Source organism: Hypanus sabinus, chromosome 7, assembly GCF_030144855.1.
Source record: "Hypanus sabinus isolate sHypSab1 chromosome 7, sHypSab1.hap1, whole genome shotgun sequence".
Taxonomy (NCBI): domain Eukaryota; kingdom Metazoa; phylum Chordata; class Chondrichthyes; order Myliobatiformes; family Dasyatidae; genus Hypanus; species Hypanus sabinus.
Window position 1 is genome coordinate 100,330,381 of NC_082712.1, and position 24,231 is coordinate 100,354,611.

The 24,231-nt window shown below is 44.0% G+C and overlaps 1 protein-coding gene across 7 annotated transcripts in view; it reads left to right on the plus strand.

Moving 5' to 3' along the window:
• The window catches only part of srrt (serrate RNA effector molecule homolog (Arabidopsis)), a 74,121-nt gene extending 50,268 nt beyond the window's left edge, over positions 1–23,853 (plus strand). For 5 of the 7 annotated variants that reach the window (XR_009513258.1, XR_009513256.1, XR_009513260.1 and 2 more), the window contains exons 15-22: positions 93–260; positions 1,275–1,428; positions 2,645–2,838; positions 4,989–5,154; positions 7,784–7,873; positions 12,614–12,707; positions 18,532–18,749; positions 23,520–23,853. Coding sequence is in view for 2 of the 7 variants with exons in the window: in XM_059975311.1 (XP_059831294.1) it covers positions 93–260; positions 1,275–1,428; positions 2,645–2,838; positions 4,989–5,154; positions 7,784–7,873; positions 12,614–12,707; positions 23,520–23,595 (942 nt within the window). In the remaining 5 variants the exon portion in view is untranslated. The remainder of the gene's footprint in view (positions 1–92; positions 261–1,274; positions 1,429–2,644; positions 2,839–4,988; positions 5,155–7,783; positions 7,874–12,613; positions 12,708–18,531; positions 18,750–23,519) is intronic. The other 2 variants (XM_059975311.1, XM_059975312.1) reach the window with 1 other exon arrangement.
• The last annotated feature ends 378 nt before the right edge of the window (positions 23,854–24,231 follow it).

Sequence of the window (24,231 nt, forward strand, 5' to 3'; positions counted from 1 at the left end):
CAAAGGAGCTGGGAAATATCTTCATCAGATTTTACTGTCAGTATCACTGATCATCTGCTCTCATTTACAGTGGTTTGTGTTTTATTCTGCAGAGCCTGTCTTCCCAGAACCCCATCCTAAAAAACATCACCGATTACCTGATAGAGGAGGTGAGTGCAGAGGAAGAAGAGTTATTGGGAAATCCCACTGACACAACTGACGATGGACCAAAGGAGGGAAATCCAGAGGTCAACATCGAGAGAGATGAGAAGCTGATTAAGGTGCGGAGTATGTTTGTGTGTGAAATTAGACTGAAAACAATGCCAAGTGTCCAGGGAAATTCACACCACAGCAGTATTTGAATTGAGAGCAGGTCGCACTGTGGTGATACTCAGAGGATTACACTAAGGGGGGACTGTATTGAGTCACGCTCTGGGAAGGTCTGTACTCAGGCAGGATCACACTGAGGGAGGGACTGTACTCGCTCTCTGGGAGGGGCAGTAGTCATGGAGGATCACATTGAGGGAGAGTGACACTGGGAGGGGCTGTACTGAGGGGCAGTCACAGTCAGGGTGGGGGCCACAGTACTCAGGGAGCACTGCACCTGGATGTGAAGATAAATAGAAGCCCTATTTTCCCCTTGGGTAAATGTACGTACTGCAGAATATTACTTTGAAGAAGAGAGGAAATTTCTCTATGGTATCTGAGCTGATGTTTGCAGTACTGTGTGCAATTTTGGGCTCCTTATTTAAGTGTGTGCCAACATTGGAGAGGGTTCAGAGAAGATTCACGAGAATGTACTCCTTGGAGTTTAGAAGAATTGGGGGAGGGGGGAACCTCATAGAAACATTTCAAATGTTGAAAGGCATGGACAGAGTGGATGTGGGAAAGTTGTTTCCCATGGTGGGGGAGTCTAGTATGAGAGGACATGACTTGAGGATTGCAGGACGCCCATTCAAAATAGAGAAGCAAAGATATTTTTTTAGCCAGAGGGTGGTGAATCTGTGGAATTCATTGCCACGGGTGACAGTGGAGGCCAAGTAATTGGGTGTATTTAAGGCAGAGATTGATAGGTATCTGAGTAGCCAGGGCATCAAAGGTTATGGTGAGAAGGCGGGGGAGTGAGACTAAATGGGATCAGCTCATGATAAAATGGCGGAGCAGACTCGATGGGCCGAATGGCCGACTTCTGCTCCTTTGTCTTATGGTCTTATGTTTATCCCTCAGCCAGTATCATTATGTGTCTTACGGTCCTAACTAACAGAACCTGCACTAACCTTTGTAATGATTTGCAGGTTCTAGACAAGCTGCTGCTCTACCTGCGCATCGTGCATTCCATCGATTACTACAACACCTGTGAATATCCAAACGAAGATGAAATGCCCAATCGGTGTGGGATTGTACACGTGCGCGGACCTCTGCCCCTTAACCGAGTCTCACAGCATGAAGGTAACATTGATGCCAACTGCTCTACTGATTTGGGGAATAGTTGTGGTGGGAAAGGCGAATGAACTTCACATCTTCCCACTGCTGGTCACCAGCCTGTGGGCATAAGGTGGGACACTGCTCCGAGAGTAATGGAGAACGCCTACCTGTGGGAACGGTGACGCACTGTTATCAGTACCTTCAGCTGTACTGCCGCCAGATTATCATAGAACACACAGTATACAACCTCATTCTCCTGCTTTCTCCACTTAACCTTTGACATCCTCACCAATCAAGAACCTATCCACTTCACCTTAAGTACAACCAATGACTTGACAGATTCACCACCCTCAGGCTAAAGAACTTCCTCCTCATTTTTCTTCTAAAAGCCTTACTATCTGACACTATGCTCTCTGATCCTGTTCTCCCGCATCGTAGGAAACATCCTCTCCACATACATATTTCAATCATCTATGTGTCTGTCTACCTGCTTACTTACTGCCCATTGTGGTGATCAGGGCTTCCTTCATTGTGTCAGTAGCTTCCTCTCGGTTTTCACTGCTGCGCCCGGGTAGAGCCAAAGCACACAACTCTGACTCCAGGCAACGTAGCTCTCTATGTCATTGAAGCATGCAAGTCTCCAAACCATGACAAGGTTCTTTTGGAAGATGTGCCTATCTAAGAGTTTCTGAAATGCCTGTCATGTATTTGCCTCGACCACCGTTTTTGGCATTCCATGCACCCACCACTCTAAAAAGAAACTACCTTTGACATCCAACCCTATGCTTTCCTCCAAACACTTTAAAATTAAGCTTCCCACGTGTTAACTCTGGGGAAAAATGCAAATTAGGGATATTTAAAAAGCTCTTAGATGAGCACATGAATGACAGAAAAAAGGAGGGCTATGTTGGAGAGAAGGGTTAGATTGATCCTGGAGTCAGTTAAAAGCTCGGCACTCCGTCATGGGATGAGGGGCCTGTGCTGTGCTTTAACATTATATGTAATAAATAGTGTTAGAAATGGAATTCCTATCCCTGGTTATTGTATCTACATTTGCTGGTGGTTTAACTAGAACTTCAGTGCAATGGCAGTGAAATAATTTGAAAATACCAGACATTAGTCTTGTTTGTTGATAACTATGCACATTTTCCTCCTGGTTACTTGAGTGGAAAACATGCCAAGTTGTACTCTTTATTGCCATGGGGGATTCATTATTAACTTGTCTTGTGCTTCTGTTTAGTGGTGGAGTGGCAGAAGATGTTTGAGGAGAAATTGACGCCTCTGTTTAGTGTGAGGGAAAGTCTTTCCGAGGAAGAGGCATCGAAGATGGGCAAGAAAGATCCTGAGCAGGAAGTGGAGAAGTTTATCGTTGCTAATACACAGGAACTTGCCAAGGACAAATGGCTGTGTCCTCTGAGTGGAAAGAAGTTCAAGGTGAATGATGATCCCTGAGTGTTCTTCTGGCCTGTATAACTCCATCTCCCTCTGCCGATAATTCCATTTGCAACTGTAACCCCCTGGGTCGCCTCAGGCTCGCTCAGCTCGTTCTTGTCTCGGGGGAGCAGCCTTCGGCCCCGCCAAACTGGGTAATCAGCTGGTGTGGATGCTGTGTGATGTCCCCGCCTCGCCCAAAAACAGACAGTACACCATATGCGATTAAATGAGTACAATTTATAACGGTTACTATAACTAAGTGATTAATAACGATACAGTATATATGAAGAGAAAATTAAAGAAAAGGCGCCAAACTTATCAAAGTCCAAACCACTTCGTGCACAACCGTTGGAGCTCCATTACTGAAGTCTTCTGGCCACCATTCGATCCCCTCCGAACTCCTCGACTCGCAGCTCAGGACCCTCCAAACTCCTCGACTCTCCAAACAGCTCAGGACCCTCCGAGTGGTCAACCAAGCACATCTAGCTTCATCCCCCCCCTCCTCGGAGAATCTCCCGGCCTCGGACCCCCCTTTGGGGTCCGATCCTCGCCCAGCTTAGAGCATTGCGTCCTCTCTCTCGACCCCCTCGCGCCGATCTGCCCAAAAGCCCGTCAACAAAAGCTTACAGACTCAGAAGAAAGAACATTAATCCCCATTTGGTTTACAAAGGAATACCATTCTCGTTATCAGTAAATTAGCATTCCTGCTAGTTAACAAAAGGAAACCCTTTCCCAACAGTAACAAAGAAAAAAAAGAAACCCCCTTTACACAACTAATTGTCCGAGTTTGTTGGCTTCACACCCTGGAGTCCTGGCTTTTTTTGCAGCTCTAGTTATTGAGGAGCCTTGCAGGGGGCATTACCTGAACGACTGGCGCCCTGACAGAATCTGTCATATCCATAGCACAGCTGGTGACTGTGTTGCAGCAAAAGAATCTCGATTAGCAGCCGTGGAGGTCATGGGATGAATTGTCCAACTGAAGTTGGCTTTATCACGCAGAAGAAAAGGACAATTGCTTAGAGAACAAAGTGAGAAGCATTCTGCAGTGTGAGAGAGGGAGGGCAGGCAATCTCCCTTGTTGGAAGGACAGATGAACCTTTTCATCATTCCATCTACATTAGTTTTATCCTATCAATTGTGTATTTCAAGATTTTATTAATATTTTGGACAATAATTTTATTAGAGATAATGGCCTGATACAATCTCTCTACACTTGCGGGCTGCCTCCTGCACGTCCTCAGACTGGGTTGGTCATTGACACAAACTGATGCATTTCATGATGTTTTGATGTACATGTGACAGATATAGCTAATCCAATCAAATCACTCTCAGGGAAGGTGGGTTTCCATGCTCCATGTAAGGAATTCCACAGATTGGGGAGCAGGGATATACTGCTGTCAAAGTAAATTTATTACTTGTCTCTTTGTTTTCGTCCTGATGAAGGATCTCGACCTGAAACATCGACTGTTTTCCCTTTTCCGTAGGTGCTGCTCGGCCTGCTGAATTCATCCAACATTTTGTGTGTATTACTTTGATTTTCAGCATCTGCAGATTTTCTCTTGTTTGTGAAATTACAAATACTGACAACCAGTGTGCAAAAGAACAATTCAGACTCCCTTTTTATTATCAGATGATAGACGTGAGCAACAGCATTCCTAACCAAATTAAGTTCATAGTTTTGGAGCAGCAGAAATAGGCCCAATGCCTGGGTCTCAAGTTCATCATATAGCGGGGCATATCGCTGCGAAGTTCGGAGGCATAAAGTGCATAGCAACAGGAGCAGATTCACAGCCTCTGCTCCCATGGAGAGGGGAGACTCGTCTCCAGTCCCGGCACAGTGCATTTACAATCTCTCTGGGCTGGTGTTTAAATTATCCAAACTTTCAAAATAACTTTTCAGAATTCAAAAATCCTGCAAATAATATGAAAATACTTAAATAATACCAAGAACATGAGTTGCAGAGTCCTTAAATTTATCCAAGCTGTTGCTTGAGGGGTAATAACTTCCTGAGCCTGGTGGGTGGGACCTAAGGCTTCTGTACCTCTTGCCCAGTTGCCAGCTATTTATACAGTAGCTGCTCTGGAACCTCCAGGTGCATGTGTTGTCTTTGATTTTGCATCTTGGTTCACCATCAGTATTTTGTGTGCAGGGCCCAGAGTTTGTGCGCAAGCACATCTTCAACAAGCACAGTGAAAAGATTGAAGAGGTTAAAAAGGAAGTTGCGTTCTTCAATCACTTCCTGATGGATGCTAAGCGACCTGCTCTTCCGGAGATGAAACCCAATCAGCCCCCTGCACCAGGAGCCCAGGCAATGGGTAAGTTCTTCATGAGACCCTTCCAATGTTATATGTTCAAAATAAAATTTATTATCAGAGTACATATATGTAACCACATACGTGAGATTCTTTTTCTGTGGGCAAATTTAGCAAATCTATAGAATAGTAACTGTAAACAGGATCAGTGAAAGAACAAGAAGACGACAAACTGTTGAAATGCAAATATAAATAAATAACACAAAATAACGAGCTGCTGAAATAACAAGATATAGAGTATTTAAAGTGAGACCATTGTTTGTGGGAACATCTTGATAGATGAGTGTAATTATCCTCTTGTTCAAGAGCCTGATGGCTGAGGGGTGGTAAGGTTCTTGATCTTGGTGGTGTGAGTCCTGAGGCACTTGTACCTTCTTCCTAATGGAAGAGCATGGCCTGGGTGGTGAGGATCTTTGATGATGGATGCTTCTTTCCCACAGCAGCGGGATGTGTTCAGTAGTTGGAAGGGCTTTTCCCATTAAGTACTGGGCTGAATCCACTACCTTTTGAAGGATTTTCTATTCAAAGTCATTGGTTGTCACCCCTTCGAGCTCCTAGAGTTGGGGAACAGAGAATTATTGCAGGAATCTAGAGCAATACACACAAAATGGTCGAGGAATTCAGCAAGAGTCTATGAGGGGAATAAATAGTCAATGTTATGAGCCAAGATCCTACATCAGAACTGGAAAGGAAGGGGTCAGAAGCCAGAATAAGAAGGTGGAGGGAAGGAAAGGAGTTCCGGCTAACAAGTGGTAGGTGAGACTCAGTGAGGGAGAAGGTGGGTGGGGGGGGAATGAAATAAGAAGCTGGAAAGGGATGGGTGGTAGAGGCAAAGGGCTGATAGGGGAGGAGAGTGGACCATGGGAGAAGGAGACTTCAAAGTCAAAGTTCAAAGAAAATTTATTATCGAAGTGTATATATATGCCATTATATACAACCCTGAGATTTGTTTTCTTGTGGGTGTACTCAGTAAATCCAAAAACCATAATATAGTCAGTGAACGAGCGCACCCAACAGGATGGACAAACAACCAGTGAGCAAAAGGCAATGACAAACTGCAAATACAAAAGGAAAAGGGAAGTAATAATCATTAATAAGCAATAATATCAAGAATGTGAGATGAAGAGTCCTTGAAAGTGAGTCCATAGACTGTGGGAACAGTTCCGTGATGGGGCATGTGGGATTATCCCCTCTGATTCAAGAGCTTGATGGTTGAGGGCAAATAACTGTTCCAGAACATAGAGGTGAGAGTTCTGAGTCTCTCCCAGATGGCAGCAGTGAGAAGAGAACATGACGTCGGTGGTGGGGTCCCTGATGATGGATGCTGCTTTCCTGTGACAGTGCTGCTTGTAGATGTGGTCATCGGTGGGGACCACTACATTTTGGTGGATTTTCCGTTCAAGGGCATTGGTGTTTCCATACCAGGCTGTGATGCAACCAGTCAATATACTCTCCACCACACATCTATAGAAGGTTGTCAGAGCTTTTAGATCTCATACCGAATCTTTGCAAACTTCAAGGAAGTAGAGGTGCTCCCATGCTTTCTTCATAATTACTGGGCCCAGGATAGGTCCTCTGAAATTATAACACCAAGGAATTTAGTTGCTGACTCTCTCAACCTCTGAGGTACTGGCTCATGGACCTCTGGTTTCCTCCTCCTAAAGTCAATAATCAGCTCCTCGGTCTTGCTAATATTGACTGACATGTTGTTGTGATCACAGCGGTGTGGTAGCGTAGTGGCTAGCACATACTTTACAGTACTGGATGCCCTGGTTCAGTCCCTCTTGCTGTCTGCAAGGAGCTTGTAAGTTCTCCCCGTGACCGCTTGGGTTTCCTCCGGGTGTTTTGGTTCCCTCCCACAGTCCATTGATGTACTGGTTGGTAGTTTAAATTATTGTAAGTTGTCCCATTATTAAGCTAGGTTTAACTGGGTGGCGTGGCTCAAAGGGAAAAAGGCCTATTTGCCCAATATCTCAATAAAGTAAACAATAAATAAATTCTTGGCTTCCTCATTAATCATAGTAAAGAAAAGAGGGCATGTTCTGTATGGTAAAGTGCCTTCATGATGACTGCTGCTATCGTGAAGGACTCTGAATGAAATTTGCTAGAGTCTTTGTGACATACCAAATATCCTCCAACTCCTAATGAAATATAGTCAGGGACATGCCTTTTTCATAATTACATCAGTATGTTGGGCCCAGGAGGGAACCTCGGATGTTGACACCCGGGTTGTAGAAATAGCTACAATAACATGACAGGAGAGAAGGTGCAGAACAGGACATTAAATTCTTCGGGCAATGGGACTATTCTGGGGAGGGTGGGAACTGTACAAAGCGACCTATTTTTGGATCATTATACTGATAGGAGGGGTTAAGGTAAAGTGGCAGGGAGTTGGGGAGTAGAGTACAAATTTTTAGTGAGTGAGGAGATGGTGGTGGAGGCTCTTCCTTGGAGTACAGAGGAAATGGCAGCCTTCAGACGGTACAGGTGAGTCAGAGACTAGAGATTCCTTTCTATGCTTTATATTCAGCGCTTCTCTGGTATCTTCCTGTGCCTTTTCAGGCGTGTGCTTTGAAACTCTGGTATGAAAACTACAGCAAATGTAGTTAAGCCAGGTGCATTTGTCTTGCAGGTTTGACTCCAGCCATGGGTTACCCTCATCCTTCTCCTCAAGGCCTGCTGGGATTTGGTCAGCCACGTCCCCCTGTCATGGGATATGGAGGTAGGATAGCTACAGGCAACTCGCTTGCCCTCAATAAATACACAGCATTTCTGGAGTTTTCTATTAACCCTTTCAGGTTCCCAGCAAATGAGGTGTTTTGGCTTTTTTTCATGCGCGTGTGAGAGAGACACACTGTACCTTGGAACATAGGTTAGGTGATGAAGTAGACAAGAGAGTGGGGGCACTGTGGACTGGTAGTACTGGGAAGCAGTAAGCTCTATAGCACCAGCTATTGGTGGAACATTCAATCCCACCGCTGCCTGCGGAGTTTGTGTTCTCCCATTTATCAATCTTCCCGCGTTTGTGGGCTTCCCCCAGAATCCTCAGATTCTGTTGGTTGTTGGCACAAACCACACATTTCATTCTGTGTTTTGATGTACATGTGACAAATAAAGCTAATCTTAATCATGATCTTAGTCTTCCCTCAGCATCTCTGGCAGTTTTCTGTTATCCTTTCTGATTCCCAGGAAATAAGGCATTTCAGCTTTCCTTCATGCACTTCAAGACACAATATGCTCCCTTGTTTGGTTGTGAAGTGTTGGCAAACATGTTTGGAAGTGTTTTCCATTTCTGAAAGTTTTCACAAACTGACTGAAAATAGCCCAAGCTGTTGTTTGCTTTATCAGAGTTTATTCTCTTCAAATGCTCAAGGAGCCTGGGTGGTTTCATTCCCTCATTTGGAAAAAAATCACACAATAGACATATTGGCTATTGTTGGTTGCTTGTTGCTAGTATAAATCCATATTTCACTTTTTTGCTTGGCCTGCTTCTGCCATTTTCGTTATGAATTGAACAACCACAGTGAATCACCTGTTATTTAAGCCCAACCTCAAGTGCTGCGGTCAATAAAGGGGGAAGTTATGACATAATAGCTCAGACAAAATCTGACTGTCTGCCTGAAGGCACATGAAGAGGGGCAGCAATACCTCGGTTGAGCTGTGGGCTAGAGAAATGTGGACAAGACCCTTTCAAATTGAACACCACACCCTAATTCACAGGAATTGTGTCACTGCATGATTAGGGGATGGGAATCGTACTAGCTCACATTGTACTGCAGTAATGAATGTTAATAATTTGTGGGCGGGCCCAGAAATTACACCACTTCATCTGTCCAGATTTCTCATGATTTGCCAAATACAGAAGTGTCACATTGCTTTTCAACAGCTATAATGTGGTTCAAGCAAGGCCTTAAGAGAACAGTGGATTAGTGAGAGATTATGCGATCATTGTAATCAATCACGTAATAAGTAATCCATTTTAAAAATTAAGCCTGTAATCTCTCAGTTGTTCCTCCCCTTGCAAATGAGCACACCCCAAACCCCCCCCCCCCCCCCCCATGCTCACCCCCTTTATCTCTATCGCCCCTTAGAAACTCCCATTACGGCCTTTGGGAATGACTGGTCTAAATAAAGTGTGATTGAGAATTGAGTGAGAGTTTTCAGGTTTTCAGGGTCCATTTAATTGGTGACGATGATATGAATATTTTGTGTGATGTGACAAGCTGGTAGCAGGAGTGTGGAGCACATCCTCACAGATGTGGCTGTCAGGCAACAAACAGTAAATCATAAACACGAGATTCTGGAAATCCAGAGCATCACACACAAATTGCTGAAGGAACCCAGCAGCCCAGGCAACATCTGTGGAGAGAAATAAACAGTTGTCATTTTGGGCCAAGGCCCTTCATCAGGACCAGAAAGGAAGGGGTTTTCAGCCAGAAGTGTGGAGAGTGGAAGGAGTGCAAGCTAGAAGTTGATAGGTGAGACCACGTAGGGGGAAGATGGTTAGGTAGAGAGGTGGGATGACGTGAGAAGCTGGGAGGCGATGGGTGGGAGAGGTAAAGGGCTGAAGAAGAAGGAATGTGACAGAAGAGGAGAGTGGGCCATAGGAGAGAGGGAAGGAGGAGAGACAGCAGGGGGAGGTGACAGGCAAGTGAGGAGGTAAGAGAGAAGCCAGATTGGAGAATGGGAGGAGGGAGGGGCAGGGTAATATTACAGGCAAAATGTCCAAGAACAGTGGAGATCACGGGGGGGTGGGGGGGGGGGAACAGTGAAAGAGGGTTACAGGGGAGCAGAGGGACATCAGTTTTCATCTTGTGCTCATCACTATTGTTGCATTTGCCTCGAGTACTATTTCAGAAAGTGCCTGCAATCTTGTCTGCTCTACACACTTGATGTTATCTGTTCATGTGTGTGTTAGATTACTTGATAGAGTGGCAGGATGTCCCAGAGGATCAAATCATTTTATAATTGTTAGACTTTTTGCACACACTTTCTAGCGTATTTCATAAATAAGCAGTGGTTTCTGCTGTTTTAGCACAGAAACAAGCCCTTCAGCCCATTTAGTCCATACCAAACTGTTAGTCTGCTTAGTCCTATTGATGCACACCTGGACTCCAGCTCCCATTCATGTAGCTATCCAGACCTCTCTTACTTGTTCCAATGGAACCCACATCCACTAATTCTGCTGGCAGCTTGTTCCATACTCTCACCACCCCTTGAGTGAAGTAATTCCTGGTTAGTGTAACACTATTACAACACCAGCTGCCTTTAAGGAGTTTGCAAGTTCTCCCACATTCCAAAGATGTATGGGTTCTGGTTAGTGAGTTGTGGGCATGCTATGTCGGTGTTAGAAGCATGGTGACACTTGCTGGCTGCCCAGTGGAATTCTCACTGATTTTGATTTGACACAAGCAGTAGGGTAGCAGTTAGCGCAACATTATTACAGCTATTGGAGTTTAGATTCAATCCCAGCATCTTATGTGCATCCTTTCCCTGGAATGTATGGGTTTTCCCCGCGTGCTCCAGATTCCTCCCACATTCTAAAGATTTACCAAAAAAGGTTAATTAGTCATTGTAAATCGTCTTGTGATTAGATTAGGGTTAAATTGGGGTTGTCAGTGGTTGCTGGGGCAGTGTGGCTCAAAGAGCCATGTGTAGGCCTCCGTTAGTCTCGATAGACCATGGATTTGTGCCTTGGAAACTTTCCAAGGTTTGTTATGGAAGACCGGCAGTTGCCCAAGCTGCAAGTCTCCCCTCTCCACACCACCGATGTTGTCCAAGGGAAGGGCATTAGGACCCAAGCAGCTTGGCCCCGGTGTCGTTGCAGAGCAATGTGTGGTTATCACTAACCTGTATCACTAATGTAAATAAATAAACCATGCATTTCACTCTCTTTGAATGTACATGTGACATATAAAGCTAATCTAATTAAGTTCTTAAATATTACACCTATGATCTTTAGTTCCAGTCTCACCCAACCTCAGTGGAAAAAGCATGTGATGGGAGTTTTTCTTTGTAGCTAACCTGTGTTATTCCTATCCTGGCCATGTTGGAACATCTAGAAACAGCTATCTGTTTATAATGAGTCTATTGTAAGGTTAATAAGTCTTTTCTGGGGGGAAGAAAAGCACAAACGGCTGGAGAATTTGAACTGGGTACCATGAATGGAGGGAGGAAACAAGGTGTGTAGGTGTGTTAGATGTCACTGTGCCTGTACTCGAAGGGATTCAGAAGGATGGTGCGGCGAGGGGGTGGCAGAGAATTTTATTGAAACCATGATTCTGAAAGACCTGGATAGAGTGGATGTGGAGAGGATGTTTCCTTTTGTAGGGGATACTAAAATCCAAGGACACGGCATCACAATACAGGGAATGAGGAGTTTAATCTGGACACGTGTGAGCTGTCACACCTTAAGAGGTCAAATGAAAGAAAAAGATATACCATCAATGGTAGCCCCCTTTATAGTAGAGGGATCTTCACATCCAACTTCGTAGTTCACTGGAGGTGGCTACGCAAGTGGATAAAGTGGTAAAGAAGGCATGTGACATGCTCGCCTTCATTTGAGGAGGTGTTGACTATTAGAGTAAGAAAAGTCATGTTGCAGCTGTATAAAACTTTAGTCATGCCGTGCTTAGATTGTTGGGGGCAGAAGAGATTCACCAGGATGCTTCCTGGGTTAGTGGGTATGAGCCATAAGGAAAAGCTGGACAGACTTGGATTATCCTCCACAGAGAGGCAGGAGCTAAGGGAGACACGAGGGAGGTTTCTAAAATTATGGGAGGCATAGAAAGGGCAGATATTCAGAATCTTTTCCCCAGGGTAGATATGTCAAAGATCGGAATGTTAAGGTTGGAGGGGCAGACTTTTTTTAGAGAGTGTGGTAGGTGCCTGAAGTGGGTATCCAGCTTGGAAGCAGTTTGATGCAGCTTAGGAGGCTTTTAGAAAGGTAAATGAATATGAAGGGAATGGAGGGATATGGATGATGCACAGGATGACATTTAGTATAAATTGGACAGCACAGTGTCATGAGCTGAATGGCCTGTTTGCTGCTATCCTATTCTATGTTTGCTGGATGTCCCTTTAAAACAGAGATGAGGAATTTCTTCTTCTAGAGGGGACTGAATCTGTTAAATTCCTTGCCATTAGATGGCTTTGGAGGCTGTCATTGGGTGTATTTAAGACAGAGGTTGATAGTTTTTGATGAATAAGGGTGTCCAATGTTACAGAGAAAAGGCAGGAGAATGGGTTGAGAGAGTTAAAAATCAGCCTTGATTGACAGGAGGAGCAGGTTTGAATGGCTTCACTCTGTTCTGATAGCTTGTCATATCAGATTACTGATCATCAGAACACCTAAATTCCAAGAACTCCTGTCACTAATGGAGTGTGCACAGGATTGCTGAGCCTGCACCTCATAACGTCAATTAACAAACATGACTGGATTACATTTGTGCTTTGCTTCCAGCGGGGCCTGCCTACCCCCCTCCACAGTATGCCGGGCGGGGATCCTACGATGCATATCGAGGACAAGGAGGATATCCCGGAAAACCAAGAAACAGGTTAGTACAGGCGTCTGTTTATGGAGAATTGCTGTGAGTTCTCTTGGAGAAGTTCCAATAGAATATGTTTGTGTTGACTGCCAGGCTGTATCGGAGTTACAGAGTACCACACCACAGAACAGGCTCTTCAGCCCATCAAGTCCATGGTTCTTTTTAAAGTTAAATTTGTGGTCATAGCTGGAAAAGAATGGTGATTGAAAAGCTGTATACTGCACAGGGTTCTGATGTGATGACATCAATCTAAAAGGTGAACACAGGCACTTTCTCTGCAGTAGCCAACTGCATTGCTGAGTGTCTAGAGTCATAGAGCACTGCAGCATAGAAACAGGCTCTTTGGCCCAGCTAGTCTGTGCTGAGCCAGTAATTTGCCTCGTCCCATCGACCTGCACCAGACCACAGCCCTCCGTACCCCTTGCATCCATGTCCAAGCTCCTCTTAAATGTTGAAATCATATCTGTGTCCACCACTTGTATGTGGCAGCTCATTCCTCACTCTCACCACCCTCTCTGAGTGAATATATTCCGCTTAAATATTTCACCTTCCATCCTTAACCGATGACCTCTAGTTCTAGTCTCACCCAGCTTCAGTGAAAAAAGCCTGCTTGCATTTACTCTATCTGTACCCCTCAGAATTTTGTGTACTTTGTCAAGTGTCCCCTTATCTCCTATGGTCCAACCCCATTCAACTTTTCCCTGTAACTCAGGTCCTCAAGTACCTAGTAATACTCTCTGTTCAATGTTATTTCTATCTTTCCTGTAGGTAGGTGACCAGAACTGCACACAATACTCCAAATTAGGCCTCATCAACATGTCATACAATTTCAGCATAAAATCCTAAATCCTGTACGCAATACTTTAATTTATGGAGCCAATGTGTCAGAAACTCTCCTTTTGACCCTTTCTACCTGTGATGCCTCTTTCAAGGGATTATAGGTCCGTATTCCCCGATCCCTCCGTTCTGCAGTACCCTACCACTCACCATGATTTGTCCTCCCAAAGTGAAAAATCTCATACTTTCCTGCATTAACTTCCATCTGTCGTGTTTAAGCCTATTTTTTCCCCATTGGTCCACATTCCGCTGTCTGCCCCATGATTTGAAAGCTTATCATAGTGCCTTAGAGGATAGAGTTACTGCTCAAGTCCAGGCATGCCATTTTTCCTTCCCTCCTTATCTTCCTTTTCACATGCACATGAAATTCTTCTCTGGTGTTGAACCTCAAGTCTCCTGTTCAATATAATTGTTCCTGTTGTTGTAGGGAACGAGTCAGCTGGGGTATTTGAAGGTCCAATGTCTCCATGTCTGAGTCTGAAGGCGCTGGAGACGCTGGGCTGTATTGGAGTTAAGAGGACTGTGTATATGTGTGGTTGGGAGAAAGGAACAAGGCTTGTTTTGCTGTGCTTTTGTTGCTTGTTGGGTTCTGACTTGTGCTCTGTGTTATTCTGCTGAACATTGTGGGCATGCTGTGTTGGTGCCAGAGTATGTGGCGATGCTTGCAGGCTGTCCCCAGCACACCCTGTGGTTTGTTGGCTGTTAACACAAATGATGTGTTTCACTGCACGCCTCAATGTACGTGTGACAAATAACCTTGAATCCTGAATCTAAAAGCACTCTCTGTTAGTGTAATACTTTGTTAATCTGGCATTGATTTAAATATCGCTTGTAAATTTCAGTATTTATCCTTGGTACATAAAAAATATCTACTGTTGTGAGGTTGGAGGTGCAGGAAGTCAGTGCACAACACTACAGTACCAGCGACCCAGGTTCAGTTCCCATCACACAGTAGTGTAGTGGTTAGCACAACACTACAGTACCAGCGACCCAGGTTCAATTCCCATCACACAGTGGTGTCGTGGTTAGCACAACACTACAGTACCAGCGACCCAGGTTCAGTTCCCATAGCTGCCTGTAAGGAGTTTGGACATTCTCCCCGTCACCACGTGGTTTTCCTCTGGGTGCTGCAGTTTCAAATTAGTCATTGTACGTTGCCCCGTGATTGGGCTACGGTTAAATTCATTGTACATTGTCCTGTGATTAGGCTACGGTTAAATTCATTGTACGTTGTCCCCTGATTAGGCTACAGTAAAATTCATTGTTCGTTGTCCCGTGATTAGGCTACGGTTAAATCAAGGGTTGCTGAACAGTGCTTTTTCTCTGCTGTCTCTCAAAAAATAACTAACTGTCTCAAAATGCCCCATCCAAAGGAAAGAGCAACCAGATTCAGATTCATATTTCATCTACCACACATACTTTGAAACATGCAGTGAAATGCATTGTTTGCATTAACAGCCAACACCAAGATGTGCTGGGGACAGTGCATAAGTATTGCCACACATGCTATGTAGGCTCTAACATTGTGTGTCCACTGTGCTCAGTACAGAAACAAACAAACAATAACAGCAAAAAAACTGGCTAAGTGTAGTGGAAATTCCATTTGTTAAACTTTGTTTTACTTTAAAGTACAATCTAGTATTGGAGATTGTAAGATCATTTACCATTTAGGAGCCATCCAGCCTAATCCATTGTTGTGTTTGTGAAAGAGTTTCCTTTCTAATTCTTGCCTAATCTGTTGAGCCATTTGAATGAGCTGCCCAGTCTAATATCACCTTCCCCAGTCTTGGGTGTGTGACCTTGCAGTACACCCCTCAGTACAGATTGAGGTTCTGTTTAAATGTCATTAGGGTGTCTGTCTTCACCACCCTTCCGGTTTTAGATCCAGATATATTGATCACATGTTTTGTTGCCTTGAGGCAAATTAAGGTGGATATATCTCCAGGGTCTAACAAGGTGTTCCCTTGGACTCTGTGAAAGGCTGATACAGAAATTGTAGGAGCCCTCTAGCAGATGTAAAATGACCTCTGAAGTGTCGGAGGATGGCCAGTGTTCTTTTGTTTAAGAAGGGCTCTGAGAATGAGCCAGGCTGGTGAGCCTGCCATAGTAATCATCATCATTACGTGTCATGTCATATGATGTAGGTATTGTTTGGCAAATTTTTCTATAGAAATGGGTTGCCATTGCCTTTTTCTGGACAGTGTCTTTACAAGACAGGTGTCCCTAGCCATTATCCCTTTAGAGATTGCCTGACATAACCGGGATTTGTGATGTGCACCAGCTGCTCATATGACCATCCACCACTTACTCACGTGGCTTCACGTGATCCTGATCAGGGGGCGAAGGGGTGCCTTACACCTCCTTTGGTAGAGACGTATCTCCACCCTGCCACCCATCAATAATAGGGAAAATATTGGAAAATATTCTAAGAGACCAGAGACATAAATATTTGGATATACAGGAACTGATTAGGGATAATCAACATGGCTTTGTGCATGATAAGTCATGCCTAGCCAATCTTAGAGTATTTTGAGGTTACCAGGAAGGTTGGTGAAGGCAAGGCAGTGAGTATTGTCTGTTTGAACTTCAGCAAGGCTGTTGACAAGGTCTCACATGGGAGCTTGGTCAAGAAAGATTAGTCACTTGGCATTCAAGATTAGGTAGTAAATTGGATTAGACAGTGGCTGTAATGGTTGCCTCTCTGAAGGGAGGCCTGTGAGTAATGATGTGCTGCAGGGATCAGTTGTTGTTTGTCACCAGTATCAATTATCTGGATGATCATGTGCTAGACTAAATCAGCAAATCATACAATGACACCAAGATTGGAGGTCTAGTGGACAGTGAGGAAGACTGTCAAACCTTGCACCGAGATTTGAACCAGCTGGAAAAGTGGGCTGAAAAATGGCCGATGGAACTTAATGCAGGCAAGTGTGAGGTGTTGTACTTTGAGACGACTAACCAGGGTAGGTTTTACATGGTGAGCGGAAGGACACTGACAAATGTAGGTGAGATGGATCTGGGAACACAGATCCATAATTCCTTGAAAGTGACATCACGGTGGTAAGGGTGGTAAAGAGAGCTTTTGGCACATTGGTCTTAAAATCAATATACTGAGCCCAGGAGTTGGAATGTTATGTTGAAGACATTGGTGAGACCTATTTTGGAGTATTGAGTGTAGTTTTGGTCACCTACCTACAGGAAAAATGTAAATAAGTTTGAAAGAGTGCCAGAAAATTTACAAGGATGTTGCAAGAACTTGAGGACCTGAGTTAATTGGGAAAGGTTCAATAGGTTAAGAATTTATTCTTTAGAATGTAGAAGATTGAGGGGAGATTTGATACAAAATTATGAGAGCTATAAATAGGATAAATGCAAGCAGGCTTTTCCCACTGAGTCTGCTCTGCATTCGGTCATGGTTGATCTTTTATCCCTCTCATCCCATTCTCCTGCCTTCTACCCGTAACCTTTGATGCCCTAGCTGAGCAAGAACCTAGCAACCTCCACTTTAAACGTACCTGATGGCTTGGCCTCCACAAAGTCACTATCCTCTGACTGATGAACTTCCTCCTCATCTCTGTTCGAAAGGGACATCCTTATATTCTGAGGCTATGCCCTGTGGTCCTGGACTCTCCCACTGTAGGAAACATCCTCTCCACATCCAACTTATCTAGACATTTCAATATTTGAAATGCTTCAATGAAATCTTCCCCTCATTCTTCTAAACTCCAGCAAGTACAATCTGCAAGCCATCAAACACTCCTCATACGTTAACCCTTCCATTTCCAGAGTTAATCTCATGAGCCTCCTCTGGGCCCTCTCCAATGCCAGCACGACCCTTGGATAAGGGTCCCAAAGCTCAGAGTGATCAGCCCTCAGACCCATATTGAATTGGGCTGTGCTGATTTGTGGCATTATGCATGAGCAGGCTTTGGGCGACACTGCATTGTCCCAGTTACTCCAATGAACGATGGGCGAGTGTCCGTCTAAACGGAATATTGGGTTTTGGATATTTTAATGTCTCAAGCTTAAAGTTTTGCTGTTTACCTGGACTTCTTGGATATCTGCCTGTGGCATTGAGCTCTCTCACACCCAGTCCCACAGTGAGGTTGCAGAGCAAAAGTCTTGTTTTCAGCAAATCTAAGCGTTTGGAGATGCTACTCTCGTTGCTATTCAATTTTGAAACTCTTATGTTCCTTAACTTACAATCTTCCAGTTTGCTGGTATCTGAGAAGAGTCAAAGGTGTCCTTATTGCAACCTAAAAGATAAAACAGGGCCTATACCAGTTGGGATTGACAGTGGGAGTATCCTGAACTTGGAGAGATTTATTGAGAAGAAGGCATTCCACGTTACCGTGTCAGCCAGATGGTCTGCTAACATTATAACATTCTCTAAGATAAATTTAACCCTTCCCTCCTACAGAGCCCTCCATTTTTCTGTCATTCATGTGCCGATCTAAGTCTCTTAGATGTCTCTGATGTATCTGCCTCTTCCATGCACCCACCACTTTCTGATACTATCCCATACACCTTCTCCCATACTTACCTTCAGTCGCCTTGAAAGTATGCCCCCTCATATTACCCATTTCTGCCCTGGGGAAAGAGGTCTCTGGGTATCCACTCAATCTATGCCTCTTATCGTCTTGTACGCTGTTATCAAATCCTCCTATTCTCATAAGTATTACTTTTGAGGAAGCAAAAATGATCTAGTACTTTCCTAGCGTATATGACAAACTCTTCTCAGGCTTCCAGCCGGCTACAGGTATCAATTTTATCTGACATTTCGATGGCGAACTCTGCTATCTTCATCAGGGATGATGCCTGGGCATGTCTAGTCTGGTGGTATTTACACACTTGTCATCCATCCCTCCTGATTGGTTTGTCTTCATGCAATCAGGTTTTTGCTGTCCCACCTTGTTATCAATTTTACTCCGTGAGACCGTCATCTTTGTAATATAACGAGAGAAAAAGGATTTTAACAATGTCTTCTTTCACCTAGCAATCCCAAAAGCTATTGGTTTGGCACAGTAGTTCTGTGCCATCGAAGTCAATCCTATGGCCAATGCGAATGCGATGCTACCACCAATTACTCCGGGTAACCCAATGAATACACCTCCTTGATGTGGGTTTCTGGCCGACGTACGCTGCTCCACATTCATGGGGAGTCCTGTAAACACCAACCATCCTGAGTCCCAGATCCTCTTTGACCCACATAAGGTGTGATTTGAGCTTCCTTACATGTTTGTGGATGATATTAATCTTGTATTTCTTCAGGATCCTAGCGATCCTTCCAGAAACTGTGGGAATATAAGGAAGGCAGGTGGCAGAGTTGGATTCCTCCTTGTTAGGTTTCCTGGTTTTTCCTTAACCTTTTAGCCATTCTGTAGGAACTTCATACATAATCATCTTATTTCCTCATGGAGACTCTCCGAGTTCAAAATAGTTTTCGCATGGTTAATCGAAGTAGAAATAACTGCTCTACTTTGGGAGCTGTCCTTAGCTGTCCTTAATGGGAACTCTTGTGAACAGGGACACCATTATCTTAGTGGTTTTGTGGGTTAGTAGATAAAACAGTACAGCACAGTACAGGTCCCTAAACACGCAATATTGTCTCAACACTTTAATATATTCCAAGATCAATCCAGCCCTTGCCTCCTACAAAGCCTCCTGTTTTTCTTTCATCCAGCTCTTCTAGAATATATCAGTTGGGACATATCAGTTCCCACAGCCTGTTCCAAGGTGAAACCCCAAGTTATCTTCCTGTCAATCCACAGAAAGGAACTTTGTCACCACCAGAGCCATTGGAAAATCACTTCTGCATCTTCTCCACTGCCCTTACGTCTTGCCAAAAAGGTTGTGCCCAGAACTGGACACCATTCTCCAGCTGTGGGCCAATCCATGCTATGTCTACTTATGACAGAGGCAAGAATTACTTTTTAATTGGTTTGAATTCTCTGCCAGAGGAGAAAAGTTTCTGGGTATATTCAAGTATAAAATGAACGTAGATTTGAATTTCAAGGTTTCAAAGTGATTTGAAAAGTGGATTTGAAGCCATGATTGGGTTGGCCGTGATGTTATTGTACTCACATGTATGAGGTTCATGTGGGAGAAATTAAATTGAAAAAGTTATAATTCACTCTGAATGTGAGTTGTGTATAAACAAGTCCAGACAACAACAGCGTTGAGTAAATAACTCTATAAATCCCTGGTTGGCAATACTTAGAATATTGTCTAAATAACTATAAAACTCTGGTTAGGATGTTGTGTTCAGTTCTGGTCACCTTATTATAGGAAGGGCAGGGAAGATTTACCAGATTGCTGCCTGGAGTAGAGAGGCTGTCGTATGACGATAGGTTGAGTGAGTTAGTGCTCTTCTCTTTGGAGCAAAGGCAAGATGCAAGAGCAGTGGAGGTGTAATTTCACAGTGACTCTGGAGATGACAAAATTCATTTCTGCTGACAGAGTGGAAGATAACTGGGGTATTCACTTTGGAATAGGCTGCAAGAACCGATATGTTATAGGAGAGCTGGATGAAAGAAAACTGGAGGAAAGGATTGGATTGATCTTGGAGTAGGTTAAAGGGTTAGCACAACTTTGTGGGATGAAGGACCTGTACTGGGTTGTACTGTTCTATGTACTAACCCACAAAACCTCAAAGCTAATGTTTATGAAGATAGTAGTGAAAGAGGATGATAGGGGATTTGATAGAGGTGTATAAGAGGCATTGATTAAGTGGACATCTAGTGCCTTTTTGCTCGGGCAGAAATGGCCAATACAAGGGGACAACCATTTAAGGTGACTGGGGGAAAATATAGGAGGGTTGTCAAGATGGTGGAGTGATTAGAGGCATTTACAAGACCCTTAGAAACATAGAAAACCTACAGCACAACACAGGCCCTTCGACCCACAATGCTGTGCTAAACATGTACTTTAGAAATTACCTAGGGTTACCCTCTATTTTTCATGTGGATTAAATAAAAATGGGGGCTATGTAGGAGGGAGGACTTGGATTGGTCTTGGAGTAGCTAAACAGTCAGCAGAACATTGTGAACCGAAGGTCCTGTACTATTCGAAGGTTTGGAACGTATGGTATCGGGAGCTCCTGGGCAGAGGACAGAGTTTTGTGTTCAGTCCCACCAGATCCCTTTTTTGGTAGAATGGTTTCCGTCCTAAGGTGGGATATCGGCTGCTTATGGCCACTCCAATGGTAAAACACTCCATCCTGCACAGAGTAATGGGGCGTGACTGTTGAAAATTTAGTCATGACTCCTGGACACATACCAGAGAGCGATGTTTTCTTTGACTTTCATGACTGACAAAATTGTGGGTGTTCGAATTTGTTTCAGAAGGTGTGGACATTTTGGGAATGGACAGGAAAGTCAAGAAAATCTCTGCTCACTTCTATCGAGTGGACAGCCAGGCACTTTTTCTCAGGACGGAAATGGCTAACACGAGAGAGGGCATAATTTTAAGGTGGTTAGAGGAAAGAATAAGGGAGATGTCAGAGGTGGGTTTTATTACATAGTGGGGCGTGCCTGGAAAGCTCTTCCAGGGACAGGTACATTAGGGACATAGAAGAAACTCTTATATGGGCACATAGATGGTAGAAAAATGGAGGGAGGGCTTTGTGGGACAGAAGGATTAGATTGATGTCAGAGTAGGTCAAAAGGTCAACATAACGTCATGGAATAAAGGACTGGTACTGTTATCTTGTTCTAAAAATGGGCAGGAGGTTGGGGTGCAGATCCCAGTGTATGGAAACCTACTTTGTTGCTGAAAGACTTGCAAAATTAGTTGATTTGCCTTTTGGTTCCGAGGCACTGCAGAGTATCGTTAATCTGCTTCTTTTACTTAAACTTGAACCAAGATCCTGCCTTCCGTATGCTGACTTGTGCCATTCCTTCCAGTAGCCTGTTCCCTGTTGCGGCTGCCTGTCTGCAAATCAATCAGTTTATAAGTTTCGCCCTCTTATTCAAATCCATCATCTTTGACTAGACCCTAATGTCATCACCAATTGACTGAAATGCACTCCTTCCTTGACCACACTGTATTTACTTGTGCACAAACAGAACAGCATGGTCCCTGTCAGCAAATTGCTCTGGTTATAACAAAGAAATGCTGCTTTTATAAAGAAATTGACGAGTTGGATATTGACCAATTGGTAAATTTGTTCAAATTCTTAATTTGCGTGATCAATCACCAATCGCACTTAGGTAATACAGATATTAATAGCCTTTTGAATCTATATATTATAGGGCAATAGTACTTCAAAATTAGTAAAGTAACTGATCAATAGTGTCACCCTAGAATTCTTCGTTTGCATCCTTATCCATTGCTGTAAGGTAAATGGCCCTGGTTACCTGCTGTGCAAAGGGAAGCAATGCTCTTCAAAGACCCTTCCTGTCTGGACTGACCGACTGACTGATTGACTTCTTTATCTGTCAATCTATCTAATTATTTCAAGGTACAGTGTGGAACAGGCCCTTCCAACCCAACAAACCACACCATCCAGCATCCCATCTATTTAACACTAGCCTAATCACAGGATATTTCACAATGGCCAACTAACCTACTAAACCATATGTTTTTGGGCTGTGGGAGTAAACTGGAGAACAAGGATGAAACCAACCCAGTCACCAGGAGGATGTACAAACTGCTTAGACAGTGACGGGAATTGTACCTGGGTCACTGGAGCTGTAAAGTGACGTGTTAACCATTGCACTACTGTAACTGGCCCACCCCATCTGTAAACTGACCTTATGGATATTACATTAACTCTTGCCTGCTGGAACTTCCGTACTACCATCAGCTCCCATCTCAATGCCTCCTGCTCCGTTCCAGTTCTGACCACTGATCATGCCCAGCACTCTTCATAGCACCATGGGGCATCCTACCTTCAGCAACTTGGGCACTCCATCTTGGCTCACCTTCTTCCACTCCCTCACTACCCTGAAACATCTCGTGCAACTCAGGATCAGCTGTAGTCTGATGATGTTCCTGACAAGTGTTTCAAATGGGAACACACAGTGAACTCCAGCACACATAACATAAAATGCTGTACATTTGTGAGACCTAGTGTGGAGTATAGTATGCAGTTCTGGTCAGCTGCCTACAGGAAAGACATAAAACAGAAAATTTAAAGGATGTTGCTGGGTTTTGAGGACCTGAGTTATAGGGAAAGGTTGAATGTGTTAGGACTCTGGAGTGTAGAAGAACGAGGGGAGATTTGATAGAGGTGTACAAAATTGAGGGGTATAAATAGGGTAAATGCAAGCAGGCATTTCCCACTGAGGTTGATCTACGGGGTTGTGAGATAAAGGTGAAGTATTTAAGGGGAACCTGAGGTGGAACTTACTGGCTTAGAGGATTGTGTGAGTGGAGAATGAGCTGCCAACGGAAATGATTGTGGGTTCGATTGTAACATTTAAGAGAAGTTTGGATATGTACGTGGATGAAAGGTGCAGGTCAGTGGCACCAGGCAGAGTAACTGCTTGGCCTGAAGAGATTGTTTCTGTGCCGTAGTGCTGTATGACTCCAGACACTCAGCAATTCAGGTGGCTGCTGTGGAGAAAGTGCCCATGTTAATGTTTTACATTGATTTGGTTTCATCAGAACCTGTGCAGTCTGCAGCTTTTCAATCAGGCTAGCTACAACCACAAACTTCATTTTAAAAAGGAAGTTTGCTGCTGGAACCTGGGAAGGTTGCAGCATTGTGTTGTGAAGTGTACTGTGAGTTGGCAGGAGAAAAGGGTGATTGCTATCTTCCATCAACAGAAACTCATGAAGTGAGCTTGAAGTATGAGTGCTCTGTGCAGCCAGTGTGCTGTGGTCCCTCTGGGCAAACCACGTAGTATTTTCCATAAAGACTCTGAGCAGGAATCAGGTCTCACTGACCCCCACGATGACTGCCAGTGACTACAACCATGGCTGACCTAGTCTTGGCTTTTCTGTACCACTCGCTAACAGTACCTCTTGATTTTGTTGCAGGATTTTGCGGGGGGATCCCAGAAACATTGTGGAGTACAGAGACCTGGATGCCCCAGAGGATGTGGACTTCTTCTGAGCTGCCCCAATATGTCCAGCACAGTGTTCATTATCGTTCCCTTGGGGGCAGAGGGAACTTGGTGTAGCAATTGGAACATTTTGTTGAGGCAGGCGCAATTGCTATAAAGTAGTTTTGTTTTCTCTGAAAACATGACAGACACATGTTCTCATTCTGGCACGTCTTCTTTCTTTTACACACACAGCACTGTACATGAGCGTGCATACATGTAATTTGTCATTTGGAAATGTTTGAAATAAAAAGAATTGTGAAATTTGATGAGAAATCTATTATTTCAGTTCAGGGTGGAGTGGACAGCAACATAATGAAATTCTGAAGATGCTGAAAATCCAGAGCAAATCACACACACAATACTGGAGGAACTCGGCAGGCCAGGTAGCATCTATGGAGGGGAATAAACACTCAGCATTTCAAGCTGAGACCCTTTATCAGAATCCCAACACTGGCAGGCCTAAGCCGACTGCCTTCCAGATTCAAGATTGTTTAATGTCATTTTTCAGGCATCATTCATCATCATGTGCTGTGTTGTATGATGTTTTTCACAGAAGTGTTTTGCTCCTGGGCAGCATCTTTACAAGATGGGTGACGCCAGCCATTACCAATACTCTGCAGAGATCATCTGTCTGGTGTCTTTGG